The sequence below is a fragment of the Neolamprologus multifasciatus genome, chromosome 10 (assembly GCF_963576455.1).
Source record: "Neolamprologus multifasciatus chromosome 10, fNeoMul1.2, whole genome shotgun sequence".
NCBI lineage: Eukaryota > Metazoa > Chordata > Actinopteri > Cichliformes > Cichlidae > Neolamprologus > Neolamprologus multifasciatus.
Window position 1 is genome coordinate 19868369 of NC_140448.1, and position 19865 is coordinate 19888233.

General features: G+C 38.2%; 2 protein-coding genes across 3 annotated transcripts; both read right to left on the reverse strand.

Moving 5' to 3' along the window:
* Window positions 1-6751: 6751 nt before the first annotated feature.
* On the reverse strand, window positions 6752-10222 carry snx12 (sorting nexin 12). 2 transcript variants are annotated; one of them, XM_085175780.1, is made up of 5 exons: window positions 9887-10222; window positions 8347-8442; window positions 7947-8071; window positions 7540-7630; window positions 6752-6986 (listed from the first exon to the last, which is right to left on the reverse strand). In XM_085175780.1, exons 1-5 carry the CDS (start codon window positions 10049-10051, stop codon window positions 6981-6983), a joined length of 483 nt encoding a protein of 160 aa, XP_085031906.1. In that variant the 5' UTR covers window positions 10052-10222; the 3' UTR covers window positions 6752-6980. The 2 variants fall into 2 exon arrangements, with proteins under 2 accessions (XP_085031906.1, XP_085031905.1); XM_085175779.1 differs by lacking the exon at window positions 6752-6986 and having other exon boundaries at window positions 7092-7630; window positions 9887-10221.
* Window positions 10223-13746: 3524 nt separating this feature from the next.
* On the reverse strand, window positions 13747-19135 carry LOC146510165 (cytokine receptor common subunit gamma-like). The gene is made up of 8 exons (XM_085175773.1): window positions 19008-19135; window positions 18500-18590; window positions 17714-17880; window positions 17373-17515; window positions 17112-17277; window positions 16716-16812; window positions 14838-14898; window positions 13747-14376 (listed from the first exon to the last, which is right to left on the reverse strand). Exons 1-8 carry the CDS (start codon window positions 19072-19074, stop codon window positions 14134-14136), a joined length of 1035 nt encoding a protein of 344 aa, XP_085031899.1. The 5' UTR covers window positions 19075-19135; the 3' UTR covers window positions 13747-14133.
* Window positions 19136-19865: the final 730 nt, after the last annotated feature.

Below are 19865 nucleotides of genomic sequence, written 5' to 3' on the forward strand. Positions count from 1 at the left end.
GTTTTCTTGTTAATTGATCTTTTTTCACAGTGATTGTACAATATACAAATTTTAAAAATAGGAACGTTGTCTTTTAACTTGACAATGGCAAAGCCTGTTCTCATTGGTGAGGAAAGACTTTGTCAGCAGATTCTAAACAACTGCAGATTCAAAGATCATCAGTTCAAACCAATCTATGTGTGAGATATTTGGATGTGTCACCACTTTGTTAATATCTGGAAGAAGACCCAAACAGTGACCCTCAGATGAGAGGAAATCGATTAGGATGTTCAGAAACAACCCAAGAACCACCAAGGCTCAAGTCTGCCATTATCTGGAAACTGTTGGAACAGCAGCATCACTGTTCACAGTGAAGTGTATTTTGTAACACCAGGGGCTGAGAGGGTGCCAACCAATAAGAAGACTCACTCCAAAATTAGAATTTTCAACTTCAAGTGAAATTTCTGTCTGCCCGCATGAACAAGCCAAATGTCCTCTGGAGAAAAGTTTTATGGTCAAATGAGACAAAGATTGAGCTGTTCACAATGAAAAGAAGTATGTTTGGAGGAGTAAAGGTAAGGCTTTCAAACCTAAGAACACTGTACAAACTGTGAAGAACGTTGGTGGTAGCATCATGCTCGGGGCCTGTGTTGCTGCCAGAGGTACTGGTACACTGCGCAAAGTGGATGGATTAATGAAGAAGGAGGACAACCTCCAAATTCTTTCCTTAACGTCAAATCAGCAGCTAGATAGCTGAAACTTAGACACAACTGGATGTTCCAACAGGACAGTTTTTTTGAATGGATAAAACAGGCTAATATTAAGCTTCTGTAATGGCCTTCCCAAAAGCCTCGGCCTCCACCCTGTGGCTTAAAAGCCGGGTCAGTGCCCAAAAAACAGCCGATTTAAATGAACTTAAAATTAACCAATGTTGCAAAGAAAACCTGTCAAACATCGAGCCGGAATTATGTCAGAAGCTTATTGATGGCTCCCAAAAACATCTGGTCAAGGTGCAACTTGCTAAGGGACATTTAAACAAACATTAGAAGAGGTGTATGTACATATCTGAGCCTGTATGTATACATTTGATCTGAAGTGAATCAGAGAAAATCCAAAATAAATCCAAACTTGTGTCCTCAATTATTGTTTTGTAAAGTCATTCATAGATCCACTGTACAATCGTTCCACTCTGGAAAAAGAACAATTCAAAAAATAAATGGAGCCCCAAATTACCATGACATTCATACTTCATACAAGTGTACGTAAACTTTTGACTTTTGATAATGGGAAAGACATTCCAGGAATGGGTCTTTATTTAAATATTTCCTGTTCTCTGACTTGGACATATAATGTTAATATCAAATGTTCAGGAATCTAGTCAGTGCAGCATTTTGGCATTGCTCCTCTACAACTTGGATATAAAGGACTAGCAATAAAAAAGAGCCCATCTGTAAGGTTTTAAACTTTTGGTTATGTTATGATTTTCTGTTGACATTTATAGCACCACCGTCACAAACCAAATGAACTGAAAAGGTGTCTTTGGGGCTCCTGTTGCTGTAAATGTTTGCTTTTGTTATGCTGGACACAACAGGAAAGAGTCTATGTACAGAGCTACCTCTTGCAGTTTCTTCCTGTGCACCCATTGCTCTCGCTGTCCGATGGCACTATAGTAGCCACTCGTCTCACCTATTGTCCTTACCCAGCCATTGTGCTTTGAGTTGCTCTTTCAATTTACTTCCACTTTATCAAGCTAACCCAACTGGGTGTCTCAGCAAATACAACAAGCGTCATGGCTACAAACTGGGCTCCACAGTTAAAACGACTAACCAAACACCACCTAATCTCTGCTTTGGCCATGTGTGCCCATCCTGTCTGCACACTATCATTACTCAGGACAAGGCCAACACTTCAAAGCTCACGTCTTCTATAGGTCACTGTGCTCACAGATGAGGAAGGTCATGGCCGCTGCATGCATGTCATTGTTCAGGCACATTCTTTAGTTCACTAAAATATTCAAATTTTGGAACAATTTTAACATCTATTGTGAATCTTTTGGTGAGTGAGTGCTGTAATATTACATTTAGTGTAGCAGGTATAGAACAGCACGCGTGTCACACTTAAAGAGGGATTTTGTGTAATTTACAAATAGCAGACCCTCTAAAAACTGTAATTTAAGAACGCAAAACTCTGCACTGTTAATCAAACACTGGCAGTGTTCTTTTGCCAGCCTTGTGTAGCACACAGGCTGTGCTCTCTATGAACCTACTGGACTTATTTTTATTCATGTGGAAACAGTTGTGTCTAATTACAGTCATGCCTACTTTGGATCACCTGCAGCTCACAAGATTCTGGGACAACGTTAATCCACCTGTGGCGAGAATTTCCCTATGCCGTTTAATCCCGGCATTTCCTGAAGAACAACCTCAGCAAGAAAACGATTAGAGGACTTTAAAAACCGTCTTAGGTAAAACCTAAAACGACTTGTATGCATACATGCATACACAATTACATGCTGTTTTTTCTCTGCTTAAATTTTGTTTGTTTGTATCAACATTGCGGCAGCTTTGTGTGGTCATGTGTGTCACAGATAAAAACAAGCTTTTAGGTCACTGTTGCTTATGCTAATGAGAATTACAAACGCCCTGACAAACCTTTGCTGAAAGTAGTCTGGCAGTTTGAGGTCCAGTTTTCTCCAAACCTGCAGTGTAAACTGACTACAACTAAAAGTTATACACTCCTTGGCCACTTCATTAGGTACAAACTTAACTGCTGATACAAGGCAGGATGGATCCATGCTTTCGTGTTGTTTAAGGCCATTTTTTCGTTTACACCAAATGGTTATCCTACCATCAGAATACGGCAGAAATCAAAACTTGGGCAATCTTCTCTTGTCTAATTTTGGTGAAAACTGTAGGCTCAGTTTCCTGTTCTTAGCTGACAGAAGTAACACCCAGTGTGGCTGTAGTCCATCTGTTTACTTTTGATATCCTGTGCATTCAGACATGCTCATCTGCATATCTTGGTTGTAAAGAGTTGTCATTTTTCCATTTGCATTACTTTTGCATTCCTATCAGCTCGAAGCAGTCTGCCCATTCTCCTCTGACATCAAGAAGATACTTTCATCCAGAGAATTACCACTTGCAAAAGTCTTTTGAGCCACCCTTAATTTCTTTATATTTTACTAGGCAAACAGGAGTTCTACCAAGCTTAAAAGTCAATACTTGGTGTGACCACTTTATTCTTCAACACAGCCTGGACTCTCTTAGGCAAGCTTCGTTCTAACTTCTTTATGCGGCCTTCTGGACAAGTTTGGTAGTCTTCAGGCTTCTTGAAGGCATTTAAAGCTCTTCCTTGGAGGTTTCTGCCTTTTGTAGCATTCTCTGTCAAGATGATCCCACAATGCTTCGATAAGGAGGATATCTGGGCTCTGGACCTGCTTTTTTGTGGTTTTTTATCTATGCTTTTACAACATTAGCAGTGTGTTTGGGATCACTGACATGGGGGAAAACAAAGTGGATGCAAACCTGAAACTTTCCAGATGGTATTGCATGGTGGATCAAAATCACTTTGAACCATGACATAGCTTTTACCGTGTTTTACAGATGGCTGCAGAGAGTCACTGTTGTACCTTTTCCTGACAATATGTACAGAGGACATCATATTGATAATCTCCTTTAAAACCAGAAATCTTTTGTATAATATGGCATAACAAATTACCTGCCTTTTCTCCCCATTTCCTTTTCTTAAGAACGGCCTCTTGACGGCCACCCTTTCACTAAGACATGACGAGGCCCCACCGAACAGTAGATGGAGCAACTGACACGTCAGATGTATCTCTCAGGTCCTATGTCAGGTCTTTGCTGCATTTCTTATGGAAATTACTTTCACAAATTATTCATTTCTGCTTGTAGTTTTTTTTTTTTTAAACTGCCACTGTTTTTTCTCCTCATTTTTTAAGGACACACTGCATGCCATAATATATGCCAAGTTTTCAGCTAATAGCTGTTTGTGAATCACCTTGATGCAAAAGTGCAATTTCATGATTGTCAGTTTGTTTTCATATTTAACAAAAAAAAATTGGGAACAAATGTTTTTTTGTGCCAGGTTGCTGGTAACAAATTGGCTAAAGATACCCTTTAAATTGGCTTTCATGTGTAAACAACACTAGCTCATTGGGTTAGGTGCCTTTTTATGCTTGAATTAATCCTAGCTCAGTGTTAAGTAGCTCAAAAACAAAAAGAAACTATTTCCTGTAAATGCAGAAATCCTGGACAAGTAATCCTCAAGTCCACTTTAAAAAAATGACAAGAACAAATCTAAAGATATAAAGAATAACTCAAGACCTGCCAGCCTACAATCATTTAATCTCCTCTGACTTACTCTTACTCACTGACCTGACTTTTTTTTTTCCTGACTTTTGCTCCCATTTCTCTGCTGTAAAAGTCAAAAGAGACAGCACACAGCAGGCAGCAGGAAATTTAATTAGTGGACAGAATTAACAATGAAGTTCCTGCAATGATGGCAACGTATTAATACACTTCACGATAATGCTGAGAGAAAGAAGAATACAGGTGAAAAGAAAAGAAAAAAAAAAAAATCAAGCCTCGTTTTATAGCTCAATAAACCATATGCTGTTACTGCCTTTAAACAATGAATGTCTGTTCATATAACAAATCTCTTATCACAGTGCTTAGACGTGGTTATTTGCCCAACTCAACAAGTAATTGTGAAACAATCCTGTGTAAGAGCATGTCCAGAAATATCAAACTCAGGGGAGAAAACAGCGACTGGAGTGACTGGAGTCGCCATCATTTTTATGATGCTACATGTTGCTCGACTTTGGGAGGTTATCATCAAAATCATATCTCAGCTAGCAAAAGAAAACAGGAGCAAGAAATTACTTTCTTTTTAAAGTAATCGAATGAAAAAAAAAAAAAGAAGACATTCCAAAAACAATCATTGTAAACAAAAACAAACAAACAAAAAAATGGCTAAAAAGATATATGGAGCATGTTTTCCTCACTGATTATTAGATCAAAAATAGTGTACATACAGTAAGTGGAATGACTGAATGAAGATACAACATCAAACGATTTATACATTGGATCTCTTAAGTTTCATTCCAGGAGCAGAAAGCTGTGTTTTCTCTACATCGTTGACACTTATGAGGTCTGACATCAGCTTTATGACGTGATGTAGAAATAAATGTACACGGGGCAGGTGCAGCAGACTGTACCGTCTTTGCAGTGAGAGAGAAAGAGAGAGATTAAAAAAAAACATGAGAAATGATACACCAACGTGCAATCGACAGTGTTCTTTGACTGACACTCTTTTAAATAGAGCCTAACGATGCACGCTGACTAATGTGATTATCTGCAGAAAGCATCACATGATGACCAGATGAGGCTGGGTCCATACAGTATGACAGCTCCTGTTCTTTTGCATCATTTTTCACCAATTAAGCTTTTCTCAGATGATCATTACTTTCATTCATCATTACTTTTTAAACGTTTATTTACACAGGTAGTCCCGTTGAGACGCAACGTCTCACTTACAAAACAGACCCGTTTAATCTGTACCATGCAGTTTTTAGAGTTGCTTGAGCTTTACAGCCAAATAGTAAAAAACACTGAAGAGAAGTGCAACACTGGGGTGTCTGTCATTTAATAGTAGTATACATATATAAGGCAATAATAAGGAATTACCCTGGACGTGCCAACTTCTACTCTTTACTTGCATCAGGAGAACTATTTCTACTCTAAAACCTTTCTGGACTGAAAGATAAGTGACTCTTATTCAATCAGTCAGGCAGGTAAAGAAGTTGTGATTGCAAATCTAATACAAGCTTAACATGGTACATTACAGAGGAGTTCATGCAGTTTCCATAAGCAAAGTGCTTTCCTGAGCTTCTGTGCAGCACATGCCACCAACAAGCATCATGCAACGCAGTTGGGGTTTTTTGGGGGGCCAAAATATGCCATGATGCTGTCCGTTTTAAGACTTTTGTGACCAATAAGCAGCTTCTTTTTTTTTTTGCTGCCATATGTATGGACAATAACTTCAACTGATTTAATTCATTAGTCATAAACTTTGTCTAATGAACTGCACATGTAAACATTTGATTGGTACACAAAATGCAGGACATACTGTGTCAAGGTTTACATGATGGTACAATTGGCCGATTTGTTTTTCAGACGTAGATATTTCTGTACAAATGTACAGTATCCAAGTCTGAAAAGAAAAAACAAAAACAAAAAACCCATCTTAACAAAAAAAAAAAAAAAAAAAAAAAAAGGATCAGAGTCAACAGGTATAGCAACATAACTGTGATCAGAGTCGTGTTAGAGAGTTTGATCAGCGAGGCTAACACAAATGTTCTGCAACGAAAGCGTGCAAGTGTGCCATGCAGCCAGGGATTAGTGTGATTGATAATGACAGTGTATCTGAATTAGTTTGACAAGAAATGTCTTAAAAGAGCTGAGGTTGTAGGTGATGTACAGTATTTAATCCCTATTAAACAATAGTTCACATAACTCATATACTAGTGGTGGTTTGTCTTTCCACTGGCCTGATATTTGTGGAATGAGAAACATCTGCAAGCCAGTTTAGAAGAAACACATTAACTTCAGCACTCTTATTAAACCCCGTTTACATTAGTGGTTACTGTTAGAAAAGAAATGCTTGAAAACTGGCTTGCAGAGTACCGTTACCTTTGCAACACACCACAATCACATTATCCTTTTTTTTTTTTTTTTTTGGGGGGGGGGGGGGGGGGGGGGGAGAAATAACATGTTTTTATAATGCACCAGAGACCACGTGTGGCTGTATTTACAAAGTGAAATGACAGATTGCAGTCAGATCTCTGTTAACATGTGGTATTAAGTTTTGTTTTACTCAAGTATTTGTGAACTATCGCCTTTGGTCTTGATAGTGCCCATGCAACCACCTTTAATCCCAGAAAGCTCTTAGAGACAGAATAAAATAAAGCAAACTTACTTCATTCATACCTAAAAAATAAAAAACAAAAACAAAGAGAACAAAACAAGATCAGAATTCTCATTTACAGTCTGCATGCATCCTTATGGTACACATTAGCTCCAGCACATATATTTAGACGTTATTCTACTTTATTCACATTATATTACAATCATGTATATATGACACTCATCTATGGAAAGTCTGAATGTATCGTACACCGTTTCCATTCCTGCAAATTACTATTTAGTGCCAAATATTAACGATATTATGAATGCTACTGACAGGTGCTTTTCTTAATATACAGTTATAAAATAAACGCACACGGAAGAGAGGAGTCACAGTTGTCTGAAACATCGTCAACATGTTCTATGTGTTGCCGAAGTTTATGCTCTAACTCCAACATAAAGACGATATGACTTTGTAATAATATCCACAGAGTGAAAGAAAGAGAGACAGAGAGACAGACAAAGAGAGAGATTAAGAGAAGTTAGGAGGGAAGAGAAGGCAAGAGGCAGTCCGTTCTACAGCCCCAACAGTTTAACCCCCAACTGCCCGTATCCCTCAATAACCCTAGTGTCGTACTTTTCCAGGAATGTAGTTACGGTCAATGGTTTCCTCTTGAAGAAACATGTGAAGACAGCGCTCGTTCTGGGCCAAGGGGTGACCTGCAATTCTATACAGAAACACAGAAACAAACATTGTAAACTCACTCTCTGCTCATTTTAAAATGCTTTTCACGAACGCTGTGGAAAAGCAGCCACGGATTTGTTGCTTGGTTCTCCTTTCCCAGGCACAGATTAGATTAAGCCTTGTGTTGGGCTACACAGTTTTGACAACAAACAGCTCACTAAAGTGGATAGAAAAACTTAAAGAAACGACAGCAATGGCTTTGATACAAGTTCAGCGATAGAAAAAACACAATGAAGTCTTGCTCGCGTCTCCCTCCACCCAAGACTCCCGTCTATAATGTAATTTTGTGACTAACTGACCTGTTGATAAACTGCTCCAGGCCCGATCTTCGCTCCTCAATGAATGACTCGTCAAAAAGACCCTCATCACTGCGAAAGGGCAACTGTCTCTTCAGGGCCTTGCCCGGCAGAGGTGGTACAACAATCTGAAGGAGGCAGGGGTCGACACAAAGAACAGAAAAAAAAGAAAAAGAAAAAAGTCCACACTCAACATGAAACAAAGTCAACACCGTAGACATTTCCACCGCCAAATTTGGGCCCTCATAACAATTTTATGTAGAATAGCCATGCAAGCGCATGTAAACATTTTAATCACCATGTTTTTGTTTCGGAAAATAATAATAATCAGATTACTTATTTTATATGGTCAAGTCACACAATGCAATCCCTGCACTTGCATTGTTAATTATTATTCACTCACCTTACTGTCTCTTTCCAGCTCATTCTTTAACCACTCAAAGTCGCTGTATCTTCTCCTCACACAGGAGTCCTTTAATTTGAAAATGGGAAGGTTCGTCTACAAAGAGAAGGCAAAAAACAAAACATGTTGGTTAATTTGAAATTCAATCATCTGCATGAGATGGCAACTGACATGTAAGGAAAGGACCTGCACTACAATCCCAACTATTATCAGTTTTCTTCCCCTATTTTACTAAAAGCTTTAACTCGTATTTTATCTGGCTACAAATCAGCTCTGCTAATCACTGGCAAAGGTTTGTTCTGTACAGAAAAAAATAAATCTATACTTTGTTTATTTGAAAAGCAATTAAAGCCACTTGTAAAAGCACAGATTATGACTGCAGCGACCCTCTGCTTTCCACTATTGATCCCAGTTAGGGTTCAAATCTTAACTGGACTGATATGGCTTTTTGGTAATTATTAGTTAACCACAGGCCCCTGACCCAATCTTCCCTACCATGGTCTATTACAATTTTCAAGCACTGAGAACAGTAAGTTGTTCATATTGTGCAAGGCAGACTCTCCACAGTGCCACAAAATGATGATTTGCAGGAAAGGCAGGCACGTTAACATTCAATTACACAATTATAGTGCGTCTGTACTGTGTCACTGAATCAGCTTCCTGAAATGTCCTTAGAATTAGCTGTGTTAGTGATTTCCCACGTCTCACATTCTTTTAAGCTTAGCTGTCTTTCTAGTGAACAAGTTAGTTAAAACTTGTGACTGTTACATTAAATTTGACTTACACAATTTCACAACAGTCAAATAAAAGCCACTTTACAGAGAACCATAAACTACCTTGCAATACTATAGAGAAAAACCCAACATTTAACTCGAACTCTTCATATTTCAATAATCACAAAACACTTTTATGCGTTTTGCTCTACGGTTTTTAGAAAAACACCAACACCGTTAGCCTTTTTCATTCAGCTTTCCTCTGAATATCAATATGAAACTGTCGAAGAATATGAAGGAATAACGTTTGGTTACTCCTTCATATATCCAGATACTATCCACTGATGTATTTAGCTCTAGAAATCCAGACAGACAAACAATGTACCATTAAATCAGTGTTAATTTACTTTACAGCGCATTATCACATATAGCTAGCAGTTAGCTTCCCGGAGTCTGCTGGAAATTCCTGGTTTTGTTTTAATGTTTTATTTAGTTTCCTTTTACTTAACGCAGACTAGCTCACAAACAATACTGTAAGCTGAGGAAAAACTACGGTACTGACTTTGAACTAGTGACACTGCTTACATTCCCGTAATTGCACCTTAGCATACCTTCAAGAAACTTCTACATGTTGGCTAGGCCGCTGACAGTCCCAGCTGCTCGATTTTTACTCGCGCCCCACCTAGAGCTACTCTACGACGAATAGCGACAACGTAACGGCACGGTGAACGTAGCTAACTGGCTAGCATCGGCACTGTAATTAAGAGTTAGCTTAGCGCCAAAAGCTAATGCTGCAAGGTGTTTGAGGTTTACGCCTCGATACCTACCCTCATGCGAACTTCGTAAGTTGTGTAACGGCCCCGTCCGACTCCAACGATTTGTGGATCATAAACGTCTATCTCCAGGAAATTGCTGGGGGGACCGTAAGCATCAGTCAGGTCCTGGGGCTTGGAATTCAACCGGCGAGTGTCGGCCACCACAGGATCTGACATTTTGTCGGGTTGTGATTTTCAGACGACCAACGGAGAATTAGCGTCAAACCAACTAAATACACAGTGAAGTCTTAAATGTCATCTGAAGACATCAACTGATTTCGATAGCTGACCGCTTCAGCTGGGGAAGTAGCCGACTTGTGTAGCTCTCTTTGCGGGGGCCAGCCGCCTTGCGCCCTACCCTACCCTTCTTGAATCAGAAAAATGCGTTGACTCAGTTCCGTACTGTGCGGGACACTCCGCACTCCCTCTAATGGACACACAGATATTGCTGATTGTACTGGGTTTCTTTTATACCCATCGCTACAGTAGAGCAATTCACCGGACTGAAGTTTTGATTAAAAAACACAAAACAAAACACAGTATTTGTATTTATTTATTTATGTAAAAAAAAAAAGAAAGAAGAAGTAGAGACGTACAAGGACCAGAGAGAGGTAATGTGCAAGCTAGCAAAAAATATATATGACACAAAAATAAAGGTAACAAAAAACATTAAGGCAAAGAAAAAGTACAACAAAATTGTTTTAAATAGATATCATTGAAGTTATATTTGTATACAGGTAGAAGAAATTATTGTTTTCTCAATGTTTTGAGAAAGAACACAGCAGTTACACATGTTTCTAAAAATGATAAAACGATTGTTTTAAATCAACAAAATGATAATTTGGTTGTTAACTAATGACAAAGTGTGATATTAGGAGAGTATGAATGATGGCAAAACACATCTATTTGTTTGTCTGTTACAAAACATTTTCGGCATAAGTTTTACAATAACACTATTAGCGAGTACGTAAACGATTGTATCATTCAATGATATACTGTAACAGTAACAGTAAGGTGTTTGGTTAAAATACTAAGGCTCCACACGTACACGGGTATTTTTCAAAACGGAGATTTTCCGTTTTTGTTTTTTTAAAAAAAAAATCCTGTCCACACCTAAACGCAAAATTGAAGGAAAACGCTGCTATGAACATGCCAAAGCAACAGGTGGCGACATATTCCTAACCTTGTAGAAATGTTGGCCAATCATAAGTAATGGCCTGTATTTGTATAGCGCTTTACTAGTCCCTAAGGACCCCAAAGCGCTTTACACATCCAGTCATCCACCCATTCACACACTGGTGATGGCAGCTACATTGTAGCCACAGCCACCCTGGGGCGCACTGACAGAGGCGAGGCTGCCGGACACTGGCGCCACCAGGCCCTCTGACCACCACCAGTAGGCGGTAGGTGAAGTGTCTTGCCCAAGGACACAACGACCGAGACTATCCGAGCTGGGACTCGAACTGGCAACCTTTCGATTACAAGGTGAACTCCCAACTCTTGAGCCACGATCGCCTATAAAGTCTAGAAGCCTGGACGGGAAAGAGTAAACAAAGATGGCGCATAGAAGCAGAACTGAGTCCTATGTGTGGAGGGACAGTAACTGTGTGTGTATATGTAAGCATTTAAACACTGCAGAGAGTACAAGTAACAGTATTTTGTGTAAGTCTGCCATTGTAGAAATTCATTTCACCGAAACAATAACGTGGCGCACAGTGTGACGTCAAAAAAGGCGCATTTTCTCAGTTTTCCTCGTCCACACGTAAATGCAAAAACCGAGTTTTTGAAAATATCCACCCTGGCAGGCGTTTTTAAAAATCTCCGTTTTCAGTGACCGAAAACGCCGTTTACGTGTGGACGAAGGGTACAAACGCGTTGAAAAATCTGCGTTTTCAAAAATACCCAGGTACGTGTGGACGTAGCCTAAGATATCATGTTTTCAAATTGTCCAAATCTGCTCTTCCCTACTTATTCTACAGTTCTAACGGTTTACATATGACAAAAAAGATTATTGAGCAAAGTATACATATGTAAGTGTATATTTCTACACTTTTTTCAGTAAGCTCAAAATGTGAATATTTATCAAAAATATAATAATATTTCCAAGCTCAGTTTTCAGAGTAGAATAAAAAGCTATTGTAAGCTGCCCTGAAGCACAAAGACCTTTACTTATTTTTATTGCGGGTTTTCCTCGTGGTCATAGCTGCACTGCTTAACAATGTTCCCTCTAATTTTTCACGTGTCTGAGCGAACACACAAACTCCCTGAGCGATCCCTTGGACCACTGTGAGCGACATCAGACGTGTGCACTGTGGTCACACCGGCATCTAATCTATCCAAGTTTCATGGTTTATTAAAATAATCAAATTACAGTATTTACATTTATGTTAGACTACTTTTAATTAACTGCTTTAGCCCATTTACAATGAAAATGTAAAAAAAAATCTTGTTCATGATCTGTGTAGGATGTTAACACTATTGGAAGTAAAAATAACTTGAACTCCAATTTCGAAAACACAACTTTTTTTTTTATTTTTATAAAGCTCTGACTTGTATTATGAGTCTGTGGTCTGGGAGAGAGTCCTGTAACTCTGTCTCCAAAATACAGTATATAAAGACCAATGCTGGGCAATTATATAGTTACCACTTCAAAAAGTTACTCAGTTTGGCAGCTATTTTTTTAAATGCAGCCAAGGCGTTTTTAAATAACCATTTCAAACTATTTACAGAACAATCAGCTGTTCTGCATCAAATCTGATGCCACAAAAATTATTTGTGTCACTCCAAAAAATTATTTCTGTCCACTCTGAGATAAAGGAGAACAGCCTGATACCTGCAGGCCTGACAGCAGGAGGTGTATCACTCCTGTAACACCTGTAACATTCAGCAATCGCCTCATTGTTCTGACACACACAACAAAACTACTGACTACACTACACACTAACGACACAAGATTTCCGCTAAACGTCGCAAATCTCTCACATCTCAAAACACCGCTGTCACTCCTAAAACTTCCCCCGTTTCTTAACAACTAGATGCCACGTTGCCATATCATTTTTTGATTGGTCGACATGGTACTTTTTTGGACGAATAGGAAAGGCAGAGGGGAGTGGAATTTGTTTTTGCTCACAGGTGGAGAGCGCTTTCGAGTCTTTTTTCTTATAAAACGCCGATTTAACCTTTTCTTCCTGCAGTAAATATAAACAACGACAGTATTCGGGAAGAAAACCAAACATTGCATTTTTTTTAATCACACACGCGGCCTATCAACATAATTTAAAAACTGGTATAAAGTCCCCAATTTTTCCGTCAATTTTTCCGTCTGTCCTGCTCACATCTCCAATGGTTGTACACGTTGTCATTCACGTGGCTTCTCTCCACATCAGCCACGCCCCTTTGCTAGCTAAAACACCGTGTAGGCACATAAGGACACTGTCATAGCCTGTCAACCACGTTGATTAGCTGCTTATATAAGAATGTGAATCGCGTGATTGGCTGGACTATGGGATAAGGTGGCATCGTTCCCATATGGGAGCAGCCAGTCACTTACTGACTAACACTGCAAAACAGAATTGTTAAAGTATTAATTTTAATTTCAATTCAGGTTAGATTTTTTTTTGTGCGCAACGCAGAATTTCTGTGCGCAGAGACTGTGCCAGCAGTGCGCAATTGCGCATGTGCGCAGTTTAGAGGGAACATTTCTGCTCAAGTTAAACTCCTTGCTTTTTTCTGAGTAAAGTTAGGCTTGTATGTATTAATATGTAATTACTTTCAGCCCAGCTTACAGGATACAATACTGCATCTCTCCAAATGAACACTTCAAAAATCGTTCTTGCTTTACAAAGAAAACAAAAATTAAAAAAAATATTTAAAAAAAAAACATTTGAGGGATTGGATATGAGAACAGTTCCTGGTGCTCATTTCGGAAGTCAACAAAGGATTACGTAAGTCAAAGCCTCAATTAGTCAAATATTTAGAGTCTAAACAATGTTTTCAAGAGTAACCATAAATTCTTCCGAGCTCAAGGATTTTAGAAACATATTAAAGTCTTTATGAACTTTATTAACTTCTAAAATTTTAATCGGATGCTTTGGTTTTACCTGTATAATAGGCATTGTTCAAATTAAATTCCTGAACCAATTATTGGGGTTATTCTGATAGTAACTATTGGGCTACCATTTATTTGGTCAAATTAAGGTATCTCTTGCAGTCATGCAGGAGGTTTGTTGATTCATGTTTTTAAAATCCAAACATGGCTCCTAAACAGAAGCCTTTTGCACCTCCTCAGATGAAACTGGGTTAGAGGGAAAGGGGGCGGACAGGTCTTCTGGATCGTGTTCGATGGAGCAGTCGGTTTGGTCGGTGGTGACAGAGCAGGTGGAGCCGTCGGAGCTCACCACATCAGACTGGGAGACATAGTTGTACTCACGCACAGGGCAGGCACGCTCGTTGTAGTCCGGTTTAAAATTGTCTTTCAGGCCTTTGGAGAACTGAAACCAATCCTTAAAAAAGAGAGAAAAAAACCTCACTTGTAACGAATAATTGCTTCCCCAGATTTTGATGACCAAAATCACTCAAACACAAGAGTATTTCTATTTTTAGCCATTAAGTGGCACTATTGTCAGACTTTTCATCCAACTCTTGATCCAGCTCTTGATCCAGAGATATTAAAATCTGTTAAACTGACTGCCTGAACATCTACAGACATTCAAGGTATCCAGAAGATGTAAACCAAGCTGTTCTTTAGTCCAATAATGACATAAATCAACAGCTACTGAACTAATTGTCATAAATCTTGATGTAAGTGTTAACACTAAAGCTACTAAAATCCACGTAGAAGCTCATCTGCCATTTAATTCTTCCAGTAACTTCAATAGCTTTCCAAATTCATATTAACAACTATATAAAACCCTTGTAAGACTGGGAATTTCAGGGAATGGACGGAACTCTGGATGCCACTGACCTCGATGTTATGCAGGAATGGAGATGGCTTGGGAACCACGGGGACGAGGATGATTCTGAGCCTGTATGGGAGGTAAGGAAATCTTTAGCATTCACATTATCATCAAACAGCAACAACTGCATTAGACTTTGTTGGTTTCAGAACTCCAACTGAGCATGGCTGGCAGACAGCTTTTGAAATTAAGGTTAGAATCATCCAATATAAAGGTGCAAAACGCTCCAGATCCAGTCCCCCCCATAGATGGATGATAACTGTGATCTTTAGAAATAAAAATATTAATATCCCGTAACACATAAATAGTAACAATGCAATCTGTCTCTCCAACCATTGTTAAAAATAATTAATGGTAGTCACATGGAAGGTAATAATCCCCCATATTCACAAGTGATCGCCACAGCAGGGAGCTCTACATGTTTGGTACATTTTTACACTGTGTCCTTACTGATGTAATGATATTCTGATGTTCTGACAGGCCTAAACAACAGAGTGGCCTCAGATCTAGTCAAATTGCTGATCTAAAATATTCTCTGAGTCTGCCGCTGTCCGTGTCACATATACTTCAGGAACTTTATGAATGAATGAAGTCAATTTGGACAAGTTTCCAAAATGCACAGCGTGTAACACATTGCATTATCTGTAATGTCTGTTCTTTGATTGCTTTGCTGGTTAATTTGTTTCAGTGTTTCTGGAAGGAAACTTTGTGGGCTTAGCTTATTTCACAGGTGTGTTTAACGTCAAGCATTTTCCTTTTCGTATTATTTGAAGGTTATTTAAGGTCAGACTTTTATAGATCAAATAACTAATGTGTAATTTTGAAGATAGTAAGCGTTTCAAAGCTAGACCTTGGTTATCAGCATCCATATTATAAAATTTAGCCACAGTAAAGTTCCCTGTGTTTGCATTTATTGTTGTAGGTATATATTGTTGTTAATTTGTTTAGAGAAGCAGTCATAGAGTTATAAAATACATCCAAATGATCTATGAGCTGATCCTAATACATCGTGGGATAACCAGGGGCGTGATGAAGGTGATTCAGGGTAGCAATTTATGATGAATGTATAGTGAAAAATGTGTAATGGTTTGATGTCTGTACTGACAACTGAGAAAAATCTGGGTTACCATCAGCAATGGTAACAGTAATTAAAAAAAAGTAATGTTTGTAACTTTGCATGATTGCAGATCATTTAGAAGGGATCTTTGGTCAAAACACATCTTCTTGTAACAGAATTTAGTCTTGTAGGTGTCTCTGTGTACTGTGGTCTTCTGCCTTCAGAAATGTTGTGTGTTTCCTGGGTTGTGTGAGATCTGTCAGATGTTGTGCAATGGAAACTTTCCACAAGACAACAAGCCTTTGATACCATCTAAAAGCGATCTTTAATCTTTTCTTTGGGTCACTCGTTTGCACTCGTTTTGGACAAGTGATCTGCATTTGTGTTTGGTTGATGGGTTTTTTTTGCCGCCTAGATTTTACACACTAGTGCACAGTGGATATATTAATTGTTAATTATTTGTTTACATTTGCTGTACTGATACAGTAAGTCCGGGGTGTCAAACCTAAGGCTTGAGCGCCCGAATCGGCCAGGCAAAGGCTCCAATATGGCCCACCGGATGATTTTGAGAAATGTGAAGAAAGGCATACATTTTTGACTTTTAACTGTGTTTTCACAAGTTCAAAACAGATAACAGATAAATATTTAAATGACAGGAAAGTAAGTATAAAAGTACGTAGGTATATATAAAAGTATACAAGTTAACAACAACTTTATGTGCTATTGTACACTGCAATTATAGTCTGTGGCTGGCACAAAATCACATGGCACACCACCTGGATCTGTGATGTGATCATAGAGCAATCATTTGAGTTATGGAAAAACCCACCTTTCATGGTGCAGTAATATCATGGCCAGCAGGATGAGAGTGATGGCACCCACCACATACATCACCGGCGTCCACGGAGACATCGAATCTTTAGAGTCTTTGAAGAAGAAAAAAAGAAGGAAGTTATTTGCATGAATGCTTAATTCTAATGTTTTGTGCAGTGTGGAAGCAACATTAGAGCCACTTAACTTTTAATAACTTTTTTAATCCTAGTTTGAAAGTTGTTGAATAAGAAACAAAATCTACCTATGATTTCTTTGCAGTGTTCAAACATTTTATCTGATCATTATTATTCGTGTTTTGTTGCAAAGCTAATTGTCCCCCCAAGATGACCCTATATTCACTGGCAGACATCGTTTCACCATGCCACTAAGAATATCTATGAAGTAGTTTTACATGTACTGTTGTTGGATCCCCAGACCACAGGCTCACTCCAGTCACTCCAGAATATGGACTCTCCACAGGCATCATCTACTCTGTTCCGCACTTGCAGTTCATATCGGGAACTGCTTGAGGGCAAGTTGATGCAGTATTTCTGTATCCCGGCGCTAACTTTAGAGAACTGGAAAATCAGACGGAGTTGAGAAAACATTAGACAGGGAGAGAACAAAGAGAGATGAAAAAATAAATGAATTAAAAAGGATGAAAGAAACCTACATCCCAGTTATTGTTGTTTGTCCTGAATCGGACCTCACTCTCCACACAGTGTAAGGGAGCAGGAGAAGTGTGGTTCCAGTAAAACCACAGATTAAAGTCCGATCCATTTAGGACAGTCAGGTTGGTTGGTGGGTTTAACTTGACTGGAGAAGTATACAAATAGGCAATAACATTAGGAGGCATGCCAATTTACTTTTACGACAGAACACTAACAGCAATTTTCCTTTAAGTTACTGTGTAAAGTGTAAAAAACGTCCCATTAATTCTAATAATGATCCCTTCATTAATTGATTTATTGTTTTAAACTCTAAGTTATGTTCAATGCCAGATTATATGCATACCTTGTTTTTTAAGCTCATGACCCTTCTCAAACCATTCGCTCCCATTTGTCAGTTGAGTTCGAAATGTTTTGAATCTATCTCTCGAATCTATCTCCTTGTTACATCCAATGTTCACGTTGTTCTCTGTCAAATAGTGGTTGCATATTTTCCATTGGTCATTGCCCAACCTGTAGATGAATCAAAAACATTACTGTTCCAACAAAGAAAAGCATGCAGACATCATATTTAGATACAATCAATATGATCTTAAATATGATGTAATCTCAAGTTTAATACTTTATTAGTTCTAGTTCTAATTGTTCATCAGTCCAAACTATTTGCCATATTTCTCATTTCATGTTGTTCTAAATTTTTTCAGTTGTTGAAAGGTCTGGACTGCAGGCAGGCCACTTCAACATCCGGACTCTTCTACTATGAACTTCTTTTATGCCTAATAAATATTCCAGGTCTGTTACCCAAGTAGTTGATATTTTTCTTAATAATTTCTTAATATTTTTCTTAAAATAAAACGTTTTTCTCAGTTTTTTCTATGGTCTATTGTGAATAAAATATAGTGCTTATGACACCACTCTATTCTGTTTTTCTTTTCATGTCACACAGCATCCCAACATTTTTGGAATTGGGGTTGTAGTTCACAAAAGGTAGAAAATGTCTTTTACTGTTAATGCTGAGAGTAAAATAAATTTTCATCACATCTTTCACTAAAGTACAACATTTAATTATAGTCTGATTAATTTTAGAAGACATTACAAAGACGTGTTGGTGCTATTATCAACAACTACGCACTTGCTGTAGAAGGTGTAGTTGACCTCAGGAGTCCCAGTCTTATTCCATGTGCAGGAAATATAATCCAGATTCACCACCAAGCAATCCACATCTGTTAAAAAACATGATAGATTTGAGATCAATGAAAGATAAAACCTAAAACGATGAACGCTGGTTAGGCATATATAGGAAATCTACACAAAGGGCAGATAGTAGTACAGTCATACACTCAAAGACAAGGAAGTAAGAGCCCCGTGCTCTGGAGGGGAAATTCTCACAAAATGTGCTTAATAAAGAAAGGCTCTGCATTAACCTGAATTTAATTCATTTTGATAGTGTTCATTCATATCTCAAGGTACAAATAACTTCTCAAATATACATTGAATGATAGTGTTTGGGATATAAGTTAATATAATATAACAAAAGACTTTCAAAGACATCGACACAGGTTTACGACACTTCCTACCGATGTTGCGAATGTTTTGTATTATTTTAAAAAACTTAATCGATCATCTTCATATGCTCTTACCTTGTGATTTTTTGGCAAATACGTGTCCGGTCAGATAAAGAAGTAGAAGTAATCTTGTCGACATCATGGCGAATAGAAACAGGATGTAAGCCCGCGTCGACACTGAAATATCACCGTGTCTTGTGGGGTTTTTTTTTCTTCTCTTCCTGTCAATATATTGGTACCTGTAGCACGGCTATGTCACTATATGGCAGATACACAGTCTTCATACTTTCATAGTTCATAAAGTTAGTTAATAAACTCTAGTTAAGAGGTTAAATCAAGGTTTTGGATGTCATGATTACTTAATGTCTATAAGCTGTCTTAATCATTTTAGCAGGAGAAAGACAAAGTAGAGAGAAGGTAAAATCTCTGTTAATATTTTTGTTTTTTTAAGGGTGTCTTTTATATTACAGGTATTATCTGTTGGATGTAAATGCAATAGCTTCAACTCAAAGACATCTGATGTTTTTTACCACAATGAGACAAAAGTGAAAACAAACTCATTCTGGTCATTTAACACAGGTGTGACACTAAACGGTTGCAGTTTACTTTTATGTTCCTTCTTATTTGGACAAATCTGTCAATTATTAATACAAAAGAATATTAAAGAATCCCGACCCTTTTAACAGGTCAAATTAGCTGAATTACTACTCATGCGTAGCACGAGATGTCATAACATTCGATCAGTGTCACTTTCAGAGTTTTGTGGGTTTCCTGTCAGAGGAAACTGCTTTCAAAAATATAGACTGAAACGATGTACACTAGACTTGAAGTTGGACTTTTAATGTCCTGTAAAATAAGTATAGTACAACACACAGGGAAGGTTTTATGCAATCTTTATTGAATAGTTCAAGAAATAGTTCTGTGTTTAGTCAG